We start from the raw sequence: 12,372 nt of genomic DNA on the forward strand, positions 1-12,372 counted from the left end.
AAAGTTATACTAGAAAAAAAACATTTCAAGTAAAACCTTTTTTATAAATTTAGTTAGCAAGTGAATTTATTATCTATTTGACTAAATATTATTATTATATTTTTATAAGTGAATATTATTATTATTATTATATAAAAAAATTTGATACAATAATTTAAATTTATGCATTTATTGTTCAATTTAATGCTTTAAAAAAGTTCATATTCGTATAAAACTTATTAGATTATTTAGAAGTCATTTTAAACCTTCTTAAAAAGTTTTTTTAAAAAATAAATAAAATTTTAAAATTAAGTAAGACTATTTAAACTTTAAAAGGACAAATCAAGCCTTAAAAATATCATTTTAATGCATGAGTATTTTTTCATAAAATCAAATCTTGTGTGGTAATTCTCAACATATTTAGTAGCTAATTTTAAATATTTATTATTAACTTTCTGACCTTGAAAGATAAAATGAAGATTGTACATGAAATCTTAAAGCTAATAATCAGCTTATTCAAAACGTTAATTTAAAATTTTAAAAGAAAAGGAAGTGTATATTTAAATCTATTTTAATGCATGACCATTTTTTTTATAAATTTTATGTGGTAATTCTCAACATAATTAGTAGCTAATTTTAAATATTTATTATCAACTTTGTGACCTTGAAAGTTAAAAATAAAGATAGTTTATGAAATTTTGAAGCTAATAATCAGCTTATTTAAAACGTCATTTTATACTTTAAAATCACTAAAGACATTAAAAAAATGGTCTGCAAATTTACTTTTATAAACAAGGGTATAAGAACAATTTTTTTTGTTAACAACCAACAAGAAGAATTAAAAAAAGTGACCAATGGTTATGACATATTTAGAATATTCTTTGTGCAAATATTAAATAATCACTATTTTTTTGGTCAAAAGGAGTCCAAGACATTAAGTATTACTCATAGTTGGGGAGAAAATATCAACAAAAGGCATGAAGAAAAAGGATGTCGTGTCTCAAACAAAAGCAGCAGCAAAGTAATGTGCCATTCAAAATTAACTACACGTAGTATTTAAAGCTGTAAAAGAAGCTAAAATATCATTGGAAGAGATTTTTATAATCGTTCACAATGGTTAAGAAATTATATATGAAGGAAGTACAATATATATTTTAAAATAAACTTTAAATTACTCATTTGGTCCCTATAATTCCACGATTCTTATCTTTTTCATTTTTATAGTTTGAAAGTGATTTTTTTAGTCCTTATAGTTTACATTTTAATTCTCTTTTAATTTCTATAGTGTAATTTTTTTAGTTTTTATAATTTGTATTTTAATTCTCTTTTAGTCCCTATAATTGGAAAGTGATAATTTTAATTCCTATACTTTTTATTTAATTCTATTTTAGTCCTTACCATTAAAATATGAGCAATATTATCAATTACAATTAACTATAAGAATATTAGTAAGTAATTCATAACTAATTTATCTTAAGATAATTTGTAATAAAAAAATAATTGATAATTTATAACTAATTTGTAGCTAATTAGTTTTATATATTTTTTTATAGAGACTAAAAGAGAATTAAACTATAAGGACTAAAAAGAATACTTTTAAACTACAGACACTAAAAGAGAATTAAAATATAAATTAAAAAAATTAAAAACATCACTTTCAAACTATAAAGACTAAAAAGGTAAAATCATAAAACTATAGAAACCAAATAAAATAGAAATGGAGGACTAAAAAAAATTGAATTTTTATTTCTAGAAGTCAACTCATCTCATTTTTCTTTCACTTTCTCTCCAACCTAAAGATAAAAAATAAAATAAAAAAACATCATTATCTATGTTTTCTTTCATCCACAGAATATAATTTACTCTGTTATTGGCATGTGTTTGTTCAGTTTTAAATTTTAACCTCCCTTGATCCTCTCAAAACTTCTCCAGGAGCAAGCCAATTTTATAATTTTATGTAAATAACATGTAATTTGATACAAAATGTTAATAGCATCTAAGTAATCATTGTTTTTACAAATAAAGCAGAATATTACAAACCACCCAACCTTCCAACCAACGCTGTCCACAAGACCACAGCTATATATAGTGTAAAAAAATTCGGACTCACAACCCCTGTCCAAAATATCTATCAAAGATGCTAATAAAAACAATGTATAAACAAAATTAAATGAAAAAATTACAACATAAATAAAAAAATAATAATAGCGGTAATATTAGCTCCTGAGAAGAGTCTCGATGGCTTCGAAGAAAAATGCTGACATTTCAGGGCTTGGTGTCTTGATTGCACATTTGACGCCAGGGTTTCCGGCCATTGTGGTAAGTTCAATTAATAATGGTATCCCTCGAGGAATCTTAGCTGAGAAGTAAAACACATCCTGGTTTGCATTCTTGCGCTTTGCAATAAAGAACACGTTTGATGCAGCTAGTCGATCCAGTGTCGCTTCCACACCGCCAATCACAATGTCTGGGAAGTCCTTGGAAACCTCGTTTGAATCAGGAAGGGACCTCCAAGTCTGTAATACAGTTGATGATCAGCTTTCAATTTCATAAAATGGGGCAAAGTTATTGAATTTGTACAAAGTTTCACATTGTCCTCAGCCTTCTTTGTAACAAGTATAAAAATAGTCCCATTAAAGAAAATAAATGAAAATTTTATTCACCAAAAAATCAAAAGTTTATTGCAGTGTGAAAGGAGCAAATGAATGAAAAGGAATACCTCTAAGAAAGCGGAACGTTCCATTCTACCATCCTCAGTAAAAAGTACATGGAATGAGAATTTATCATTAAAATACCACACAGGCTGTTGGTTGTTTTTTACAGCAACCTGCAAAAGTGAGCTAGGAGGACCTTGGGACATGTTCTGGAACATAACCATAGGAAGGAGTGTCCTAGTTGAGGTTCCAGGTTGCAATTGTGGAACCTGAAAGGCAACTAGCCATCTATTAGAACTTATTTTGATAGAAATCTCTAAGTAAAACTATATGGGCATCAGGCAATAATAACCTGGAGGGGTCCAGCAGCTGCTAGACCAAATGTGTTCTTGTTAAATTGAATCATGAAGCCATCAAGTGGAACATGAGTATTGTTCTCAAACAACATGCTGTAAAATATTTGACCATCTTGCCTGGTCAGCTGTGCACTGATTTGAAAACCATGACCAACTGAGGTGGGAAGTACAATAGACAATGGAGGTCTGTAAGCAGGTCAGAAAGATCTAATTAAGCATGATTTCATAAAATGCAAAGTAATGAAGGTTTCTGAAACAGATAAATCGTTACGAATGTTGATAGGTTTTCCCAAGCTCATTTGGAAAAAGTATTAATATTTTATTAATAGACTGTGACATCACGAAAATTATCATTAATCACTATTTTCTATACAAAAGAAATAATATTTTAATCATAAAATAAATTAAATGCAACACTTCTAAAGGGCATAGCATATTACGGTAGGAAAAACCACAATTTACTTCCTAGTTTCACTCACCCAGTAGAAGTAGCTGGCTCATCAAGAGGAACAATAGAACTATTATCTGTGCCCATCAAATCACCAAGTAAATCAGGCACAGGCGCAGTAGGTGGAGGCGATGCCGGTGCAACAGACGCAGGTGCTGAATAGCTGGCACTAGGAGGTGAAGCAGGGCCATTAGCAGGATTTCCAGGTGACTCAGAATACCCTGTTTCACTTCCCTCAGGATAGTCATCGTCTTCGGTTTTCTGGGCAGACGAGTGTGTGCGGGTTACAAATGCATCTGGGGGCTTGTGATAGACAGAAGATAATGTAGCAATGTTGACAAGAAGCTCGTCAAGTAGAGAAGGATCAAGTTGGTTTGAGTCATCAGTTATCACAGGCTTCTCAGCTAACACAACATCCTTAGCTGCCTGCAGAAGATAAGCAAGGTACATCAAGGAACTATCATTTGCATGTGCTTAGGCACTGAAGTTTATTTAATGACTGACAAATGGTCAATCATAGTGTGTATACCTAATCCTTTGCACAGAATGATAAAACAAATGAATAACTTCTCTGTAAATAGTTAATAGTTAAATTCAGCTTGACAATTCAATCTTCAGTCGGGTATGCGACTCAACAGATTGGCCACATGTTGGAAAGGTCACAGACAAAAGAGACAGGATTCTGAATCAAGTAATCAAACCTCAGGGTCAGTTGAGAGGAGACGCCAATATATGTATGCACGATCTCGCAAATCAGGATTATCTGTTTCCACAGTGGCATTGTTCAAAACAACCTGTGATGATTAACAATAAAGTGAAACTTAGAATAGATGAATATGAAGAATAAACATGAAACAGCTGCTAGCCTTTTTATGGAACAATATAAAGGAGACTCTTAAAACCAACTTAGATAAGTGATGATAGAATGGTAGATTTGTCTTTCATACTTGGTTACTATAATTTTGGGAATTGTTTTAGATATAAATCTCAAAGATCCATTCTCAAATAATGCTGGGATTCCTTCTTTTTTTGTCTTGAAAAAAAATAGGATGCATTTGCAGACCATAACATGGAGGAAAACAAGTGTGCAGTGGTGATTGTAGTAGAAAAACCATACAAGTTTCTAAAACAAGGAAAGCACACAATTATCTAAGATATAAAACAACTGACAATAAAACATTTTTTTTATATATACACATCAAGAAAGAGGGAAAGGAATGAATAGATTTGCATGCTTAGTAAAAAGGGTATTCCAACTTGGTTTTGCTTGAGAAAGGTCAGTACATCTTGCTTGTTAACCCTATCTATAATTCACAGATGGAAGTTTGAGGAGATCAAAGGTAGAGAAATGCTACCAAAAGATAGAGTACTAAATATATCCATTTCAATTGAAAAAACAAGTCACACACGTGTGAACAAAACATGCATTATGTAGCAGGACCTGAATCATCTGCTGTGGGCCTTCAGTTGGCTTCTTAAGGAAAAGTTTTACAGTAGCTGTCAACAATTGTAGTTGGACTTGTGCAGGTTCTTCAGGGAAACTTTCCAAGAAACTTTCAAGAAGCTCATCAGCATTGTCAATTCTCTCCGCATATTCACCAATAACCCAGATCATCGATGCCTATCCACAAAGGAAAGTGGATGAAAAGATAAGCATATGCATGCAAATGCAAAAATGACAACTGCAAAGGCACACAAAAACCTTGGCTTCAGGCTCATCCAGGGTATCTAAGTTCTCACAAAGTGTTGCAATTATGGACTCATATCTGCAAAAATGAAACAGGTTAAAATAAAGTATAAATATGATAATAAATGCTCACTTTGGATTCTTTTCTCTCCCCCCCCCCCCTCCCAATAGAAAGATAAGAAATGATTATAGTAGTAGTACGTGTTGGGGTATCTTCTAAATATATCTTTGATAACAATGATAGCCTCTTGAACCACGTAATTTACTTTTATCTTGATCAATTCAAGCAAAACACTAATACATCTTTCAGCTGCTCTTTCTAATTTGATGGCACAACGACCAATTGCACGAACAGCTTTTCTAACGAAATCTACATCAACTTCAGTAGCATACTCCTTAAATTCCAATAAAACCTGCCAATATCGTTATCGAAAGGTCAACAAAAATCAAAAGTGACCCCATACATAATAAACCAAATAGAATAAAGCTGCAAGGACCAAAAGTTTTACCACAAAAACTGTCATGAGTGATCCATGTTTGGTATATCAAAGAGTTTTACGTTGGAGGGACCAAAAGTTTTACAAGGAAAAACAGTTCTACTAAATTAAATGGATACACAAATGATAAAGGTGCAATTCTGTTTCAAACGAAGAAACGGAATGTTAGTTTCATTAATGTAAAAGGATAGCTTGTTTTCAATAGAAGATATTTAATTAAAGAGCAGGACGAAAGTACAAGGATAAATTATCCTCCAAAACAGAACTATAACAATGAAAGAATTAAAATGGCTAAAGAATAAGTTTTATCCATGGGATAGGATAAATGATTAACACATCTTTGGTCATGTGTGCAGTTTTCACAAAAAACACTAGAAATCAGTTTTTACCAAATAAAAAAAATGTTGAGGGGGAGAGAAACACAAACTGAAAGAAAGTAATGCTTGCCTGATCTATATTTCGGTCTGAAGCGAGTTTTATCATAATTTCTAACTTTTCCATTTTCACATAGATGGGATCATTGTACTTGCAGAAGAACACCTACAGACAGAAAAAGAGCTCCAATATCACTGCATCCTCCACAACGGGGTACAGAAGTTTTTCACCAATGCCCAAGTGTATTATAAATTTATTATAGCTCTGAAAATTTCACAAACTAAAATTTAAACCGCTACCTTAATTTCATGTGCAAGAATTGTTGGTCTTCTTTGTACTATAAGATTGATATTCCGCAGGGCAACATACTGTATCTCAGGTTCTGCCGAGAGTAATGTCACAAGAGGAGGAGCCATCTTTTTGCAAAGATTCCGAGCAACATCAGTACTGGTGATGAGCTCCATTTGTTGAAGGATCATCTACATGTTATTATATACTGTGGTTAGTAAACCAGGAAAAATGTCATTTCTAAAGGATTAACGCTGACACATGGAAACATAAAAGAAAAAGTTTCAGAAAAAAATCACCTTAACAGCTGATAGTACAACTGCACAATTGGCATGCTGTAACCGAGGTGTAACTCTTTCTACTATGTTTTCTGCCTCACGAGCATCAGCTGCCTTGTATCTAGAAAGAGCATCCAGTATAAAAACTTGACCCCATCTGGCACATTAAGTAAAAGCAAGTTATGTTAGACTCATTGAAGCAATATGTGATCAAACTTCAAAGATGGATTAGGAAAAAGACAAGATGATGACAACTAAAGCAATGACTAGTAAACTGCACAATTAACTGGACAAAATAATGCAGTGAAACTTTTTGGTCTTATGATACAAGAGATTCCCTCACGGCTTCCTCAAGAGTCAAGACTGTCACCCCCATTTGCTATTATTATATTATAATCTCTACAAAGGATGGTTTGTTAACATATATTGCCCTGAGGCAACAAAATCATAAGTAAACCAGCTGCTACTAGAGGAAGAGAAGTCACACTATAGCTAAAGTCAAACGTATTTTCAATTTCAATTATGGTAACAGATATATAAAACATAAACTTACTCTGTACATTCATTTAAAGCAGTGAGGAGCTTTGAGAGTGTGCTACTAGTGAGCTCAAAGATGGGTCTACTACTATTTTCCTGAATTTCAGCAAGCGCTGCCACCGCATTAGCTACAACCATTGGATTGTTATCAGATATCAAATCCTTCAGAGAATCCAAAAAACCCCTGTCCTCAACTAACTCTGCATTTATATCATAAAGCTTTGCAACACAAATAGCTGCTGTCTTACGAACATATGGATCATCGTCCTGTCAACATATCACATACAAGTAAGGGTTACAAATAGGTGGCCCTAAAAACACTTTGTCACTGATATCAACACAATAAGAAATCTATAGTGTAATTTTCAAACCCAATACTAGACACATGAGAATTATAACAGCCCTGTGTGAGTACCTTTAGGCATCTTTGAAGGGGATCACATAGATACTCAGTAATTTTATCGACACGAATACAGCCCATTGTCCGTACAGCTAAGGCACGAATTAAAGGATTTGGATCTTGTGAATCCTGTGCATCATTATATAAAATGAAATTAAAAAAAAATGCAACAAACAAATTCAGATTCGCTTCCATCAAAGAGAGTCAGGGAACAACACTCAGTTCATGAGTATTATTATCTATTCAATAAACATCTCTATTTGGGGTGGGGGGAAACCACCCTGAGGGTTAATGAAATACACATGATAAAATATAAGTTATAGTATTAAAGTTGGCAGCGCTAGATGGGGAGGGAAAAGGAAATATATGGTGGAGAGAAGCCAGGAATGAGGAAACCAATATACAAAGTTACAAACAAGCAAAGTAATGGTAATTCCTGCTTTTACCTTCACAAATGTATTCACTGCAAGTATCGCAAGATCAGGCTGGCTCTTTGCATAATTGATCAGATATAAGTAAACCAACTTTTTCAGCTCCAAATTCTCTGTTTGCATGCAATTCACCACATCTGTGAACAATGACGAGACATCCTTACCGACAGTCATTGCGGCAATCACCTTTTTCACGGCATCTTTTCTTTTATCCTACAAAACATGAAAAAGGAGAAGTAAAATTCCCATGCCTCCTTACATGCAATTTTCAACTATGGCAACAATAGAGAGACAAAGACTTCCAATAAAACATGTCCACCAATTCAAAACAGTGAAACAGAAATCCCATTGTGATCAGCTGTTAATCAGAACATCAACAAATCTTACCAATACAGTGATGTAATATAATACCCAATCGCGTGCTCGGTGATGACAATTGATAGAATGATACAAAATTCACATACGCTAACAATAAAAATCGTAAAAGGAAAACATGAACATAGCAAAGGGATGCATAGGTTAATTAAGTGAATATCATAGCATAGTGGAAGTTATAAAAGTTAAGACACAAAATCCACGGGGATCATAATTTAAAATTAAAACATAAACGAAGACGGCTAAATATAAAATATCAATGCACATTTGTATAAATCGGAATATTCAATCTTATTCATTCAGTCACTGTTTACGTATTGGCGAATTCTCTGATATTTAAAGCTCAAAATGAAAGGAAACGAAAATGCAGTGCGAAGGATCGGGCGAAGCATCCAAAAATGAGATCGAGAAACGAAAGGAAAAGAAAAAAGTGTATGGATCTGGAGAATGGGAAAAAAAAAAACCTTGTACTGCGAATTGAGCTCTTCTTTGAGCTCAGGGATTTCACCCTTCTTGGTGGTGGAGAAGTACTTGGAATCGTTTCTACTCATCTTCTCTCAATTTGCGCGCTTCGGCTTCTTCTTCTCCGTTTCCGTCCAGTGGTTTTGGCCAGGAAGGACACAAAACGTTACAATTACAAAACCAATATTTGGATCGGTTAACTCTGTCTGCGATACGAGTATCACAGTTACAAAAACGGTGTCGTCTACAAGCTATTCACAACTACGTTTAAAATGCATGTCTTTTGTTAAAATGTGGATTTTCATTTTATTTTTATCTCCCCAGGTGACAATCCTACTCCAAATATGATCAATAGACTATATAGTGAACATCTCCTTTCACAAAAAAAAAAAATAAAAAAATAAATCTTTGATTTGTTATGTTACATAGACTAATTCTTTCTATCAGACCTGATTAATTATTATTGGACCTGTTAAATCATGGTGATAGTATTGTTTTTATTGTAAAAAAATGATGATTGAATATGTTACTTTGATGATTTTCAATAAAAAAAATATTTACTAATTCTTTAAGTATTTTCTTTGAGATAATAATTGACAAAATTATTGGCATTGGTATCAGTATCCTTCAAATTCATCTTTACATGTGCAATAGGGAAAAATATGCACTTAAACAAATTCAAACACATTTGGATTAAGTTAAGGTTAGTTTAAATAATTAACATGATTTAAATCAATTCAAAATAACTTAAATTGTTTAGGCTTTTCTATAAATCACATGTATGTTTTATGAAAAATAAATTGGTTAAAGCTGAATAACATCATTGTAAGTTATAAAGTTTTTCCTTCAATTTTTTTACACAATTATATATTAAGACTCAAACTCAAAAGCACTAATCTTTACCTACATACTCAATAGGAAATTAATTTGGATTTGGCACTGTAGTAAGTGCTTATAATGTTTGATTGTATTTTTTGCCCCATTTAATTTTCAATTCATGATCTTGGAACTTTTTTTTAGTTGTGTGCTATTAGTTCCCTAAGTTTTTTTTTTATTATTGCTCTTTAATCTTCATCTTGACTCTAATGTGGCAACTACTATAAGATTCACCCACAAGGGCTTGATTTCCCAGGTTCATGTTTGGATTGCAGTTTTCAAACTGAGTTTACAAAAACATTCTAAAGATGGCTGAAAACAAAAATAACGAGAAGGTGTTTACTATTGGGAAGTGGAGATGATCCATAGCATGCTAGCGTGTGGATAATGGTAGTAGTACAATCCGAGCATTCTTAGAAAAGAAAACATGTTTATTCAACTCAAATCTATAACTATAAAGTTTTAGAGTTAAATCCTTCTTAAATAAATATTTACTTTCATACGCAAAAGGATAAGTTATACTATATATAAACAAAAATATTTGAGTTTCAGAAAATATATTTTTAATTGGGTCTCACACATTTCTACTTGAACATAAAATTATATATTAAATTACTACTTTTATATGAAAAATAACACTTTTATGATTTTTTTAATAAAAGTCATAATATTTTAGAAAGGAAAAATATATCTGAACCTATTAATTATTTTTTATGAGTCCTGCATCTCTGCAAAATCTATTTTATTAAATTGATGATTATGGATTGGAAAACAGAAAGAAAAAAAAGAGAGTATGTTACAGAAGTGGCAATAATAATGTTACTTTTATTATTTTTTATAATCTGAAAAAAGAAAGAAAAAGAAAAGATAGGGTGTGGTGCGACTTGAAACAGGAGAGAAGGCAGATGCAGTGAACTGAGTATACGGTGCGTGTGTTTAGCTTTAGTTGAGCGTCAGTGAGCTGAGCAAGACAGCTGGACTTAGCGGAGGCCAGCTGGCATTGTACGAATCTAAATACGGAGCTACCATCGCGGCTTCTGTCTCTTTTTTCTTCTTTTCCTTTTTAAATACACACGCGGCTGTGTCTGTATCATATGTATCTTATAACTATACATAATTTTATCTTTTAATTATACATGAGCATGAGATTAATTTTTAACTTTATTTAAGAAATTTATAGCTTAAATGAATCTCAAATGGAGTGCTAGTACTAATTACTAAAATCACTCCTTTTCTTATAAAAAAATAATAACAAATCATTACTTTTTTTTTATTATTAAATTAGAATAATAATAAATCTCGTCCTCTTCGAGGTTGGGGACCATAACACGAGTGTACTGTATGCACTACACTGACCTAAATGCCCTAAAGTCATATTGGATTTACAGTCTTACCCTTCCTTTGGTTTTGGTTGCTTTGAACGTTGGTTGATGATGATTTTCCGACAAAAGAAAGAGAATTTTAGTATTTAGTATCTACACGAATAAAAAATATGTTCTGCCCGATTTGAGAATAATTACTTCTAATGAAAAGCATATAAATAATTTATTTTCTCTTTCTTTTCCATTTGAGATGAAAAATAATAGAAAATAATAAGACTCCCTTAAATACCATTGTTATGCATCTATTTTATTTACAAACATATATTAAATAATTAAATAAGTAAATACATTATAAGATATTGATACATTTTAAGACATGTACTCATCTTCAAATTAGACGGTCTTTATCTTTTTATTTGAAAATAAAAACTATGACATTTCATAAAATCTGTTTCTTTTTAGTTTTTGAAAAGGTTACAAACTCACTTTGACTTTAGTAAAAACAATTCATTAGAAATGCCATAAAAATTAAAATGAAGCTCACAAGAATAATATGAAATCCTAAAAGCATGTATTCTTATAGAAAATATTTCCTTCATTTCATTTTGACTTATGTTTTAAAGTTTTTTTTACAAAGATTGAAGAAAACAAGCACTCCAAGACAATAGTATTTATTAGGGACCAATTTTATTGAAATATCCTTACTTTAATTCATATTTAATTTCAATAATGTGTTATTAAATATATTTTAATATAAAAATATTTATTAGAAAACAAAATTGGAATAAATATTTTCATATTTCACTGGTAATAAAAAAAATCAATCAATATAATTTTTTTAATGTTAAAACATCGATCATTTATTCATTTTAGAATGAGGAGAGTACTAATTTTCTTGTTTGCATAGGTCTCACGTTTATTCTTCAGTTGTTTAAATGAAAAATAGCAATAGAAAAATTTAAATTTAAATTAAAAATAAAAAAGGAGAGGAAATTTTAAAATTGTTTCTTAAAACTGTTTTTTCTTTTTATGCTATTTTTAATCGAGTGAAATAAAATATACTATTATTTTTTTTTCTTTTTTTCTTTTTCTTTTATCAAATTTAGTGTTAATGTTTGATCTTGCTTGAACAAAATTGTCTTATACTAAAGATATTTGTGAGAAATTAAAAAAATTAAACATGATTTTCTAACACAATTTTTATGTCTCAATCAAATAATTAGAGTCGCGTCTTTTTATTTATTTTACAATTCATTTATTATTTAGTATGCTAAAAAATGTGTAATGGATAATGAATTGCTATCTGTTAGTTTTATTGAAAAAATGTTGTTCGGATTATTTGAATGAATAAAAACTAATACACTAAGTGAAACTTGATCGAATAATTTAATTTGTGTTTTTTCTCTC

At 31.1% G+C, this 12,372-nt stretch overlaps 1 protein-coding gene across 1 annotated transcript; it reads right to left on the bottom strand.

Moving 5' to 3' along the window:
* Positions 1-1,910: 1,910 nt before the first annotated feature.
* On the bottom strand, positions 1,911-9,022 carry LOC114380003 (beta-adaptin-like protein C). Its single transcript, XM_028338877.1, has 15 exons — positions 8,770-9,022; positions 7,946-8,143; positions 7,515-7,628; positions 7,116-7,366; positions 6,584-6,719; positions 6,296-6,475; positions 6,069-6,161; positions 5,326-5,537; positions 5,140-5,203; positions 4,879-5,058; positions 4,139-4,231; positions 3,469-3,863; positions 2,986-3,175; positions 2,699-2,902; positions 1,911-2,495 (listed from the first exon to the last, which is right to left on the bottom strand). Exons 1-15 carry the CDS (start codon positions 8,854-8,856, stop codon positions 2,196-2,198), a joined length of 2,697 nt encoding a protein of 898 aa, XP_028194678.1. The 5' UTR covers positions 8,857-9,022; the 3' UTR covers positions 1,911-2,195.
* Between the last annotated feature and the right edge of the window lie 3,350 nt (positions 9,023-12,372).

Source organism: Glycine soja, chromosome 12, assembly GCF_004193775.1.
Source record: "Glycine soja cultivar W05 chromosome 12, ASM419377v2, whole genome shotgun sequence".
Lineage (NCBI taxonomy): Eukaryota > Viridiplantae > Streptophyta > Magnoliopsida > Fabales > Fabaceae > Glycine > Glycine soja.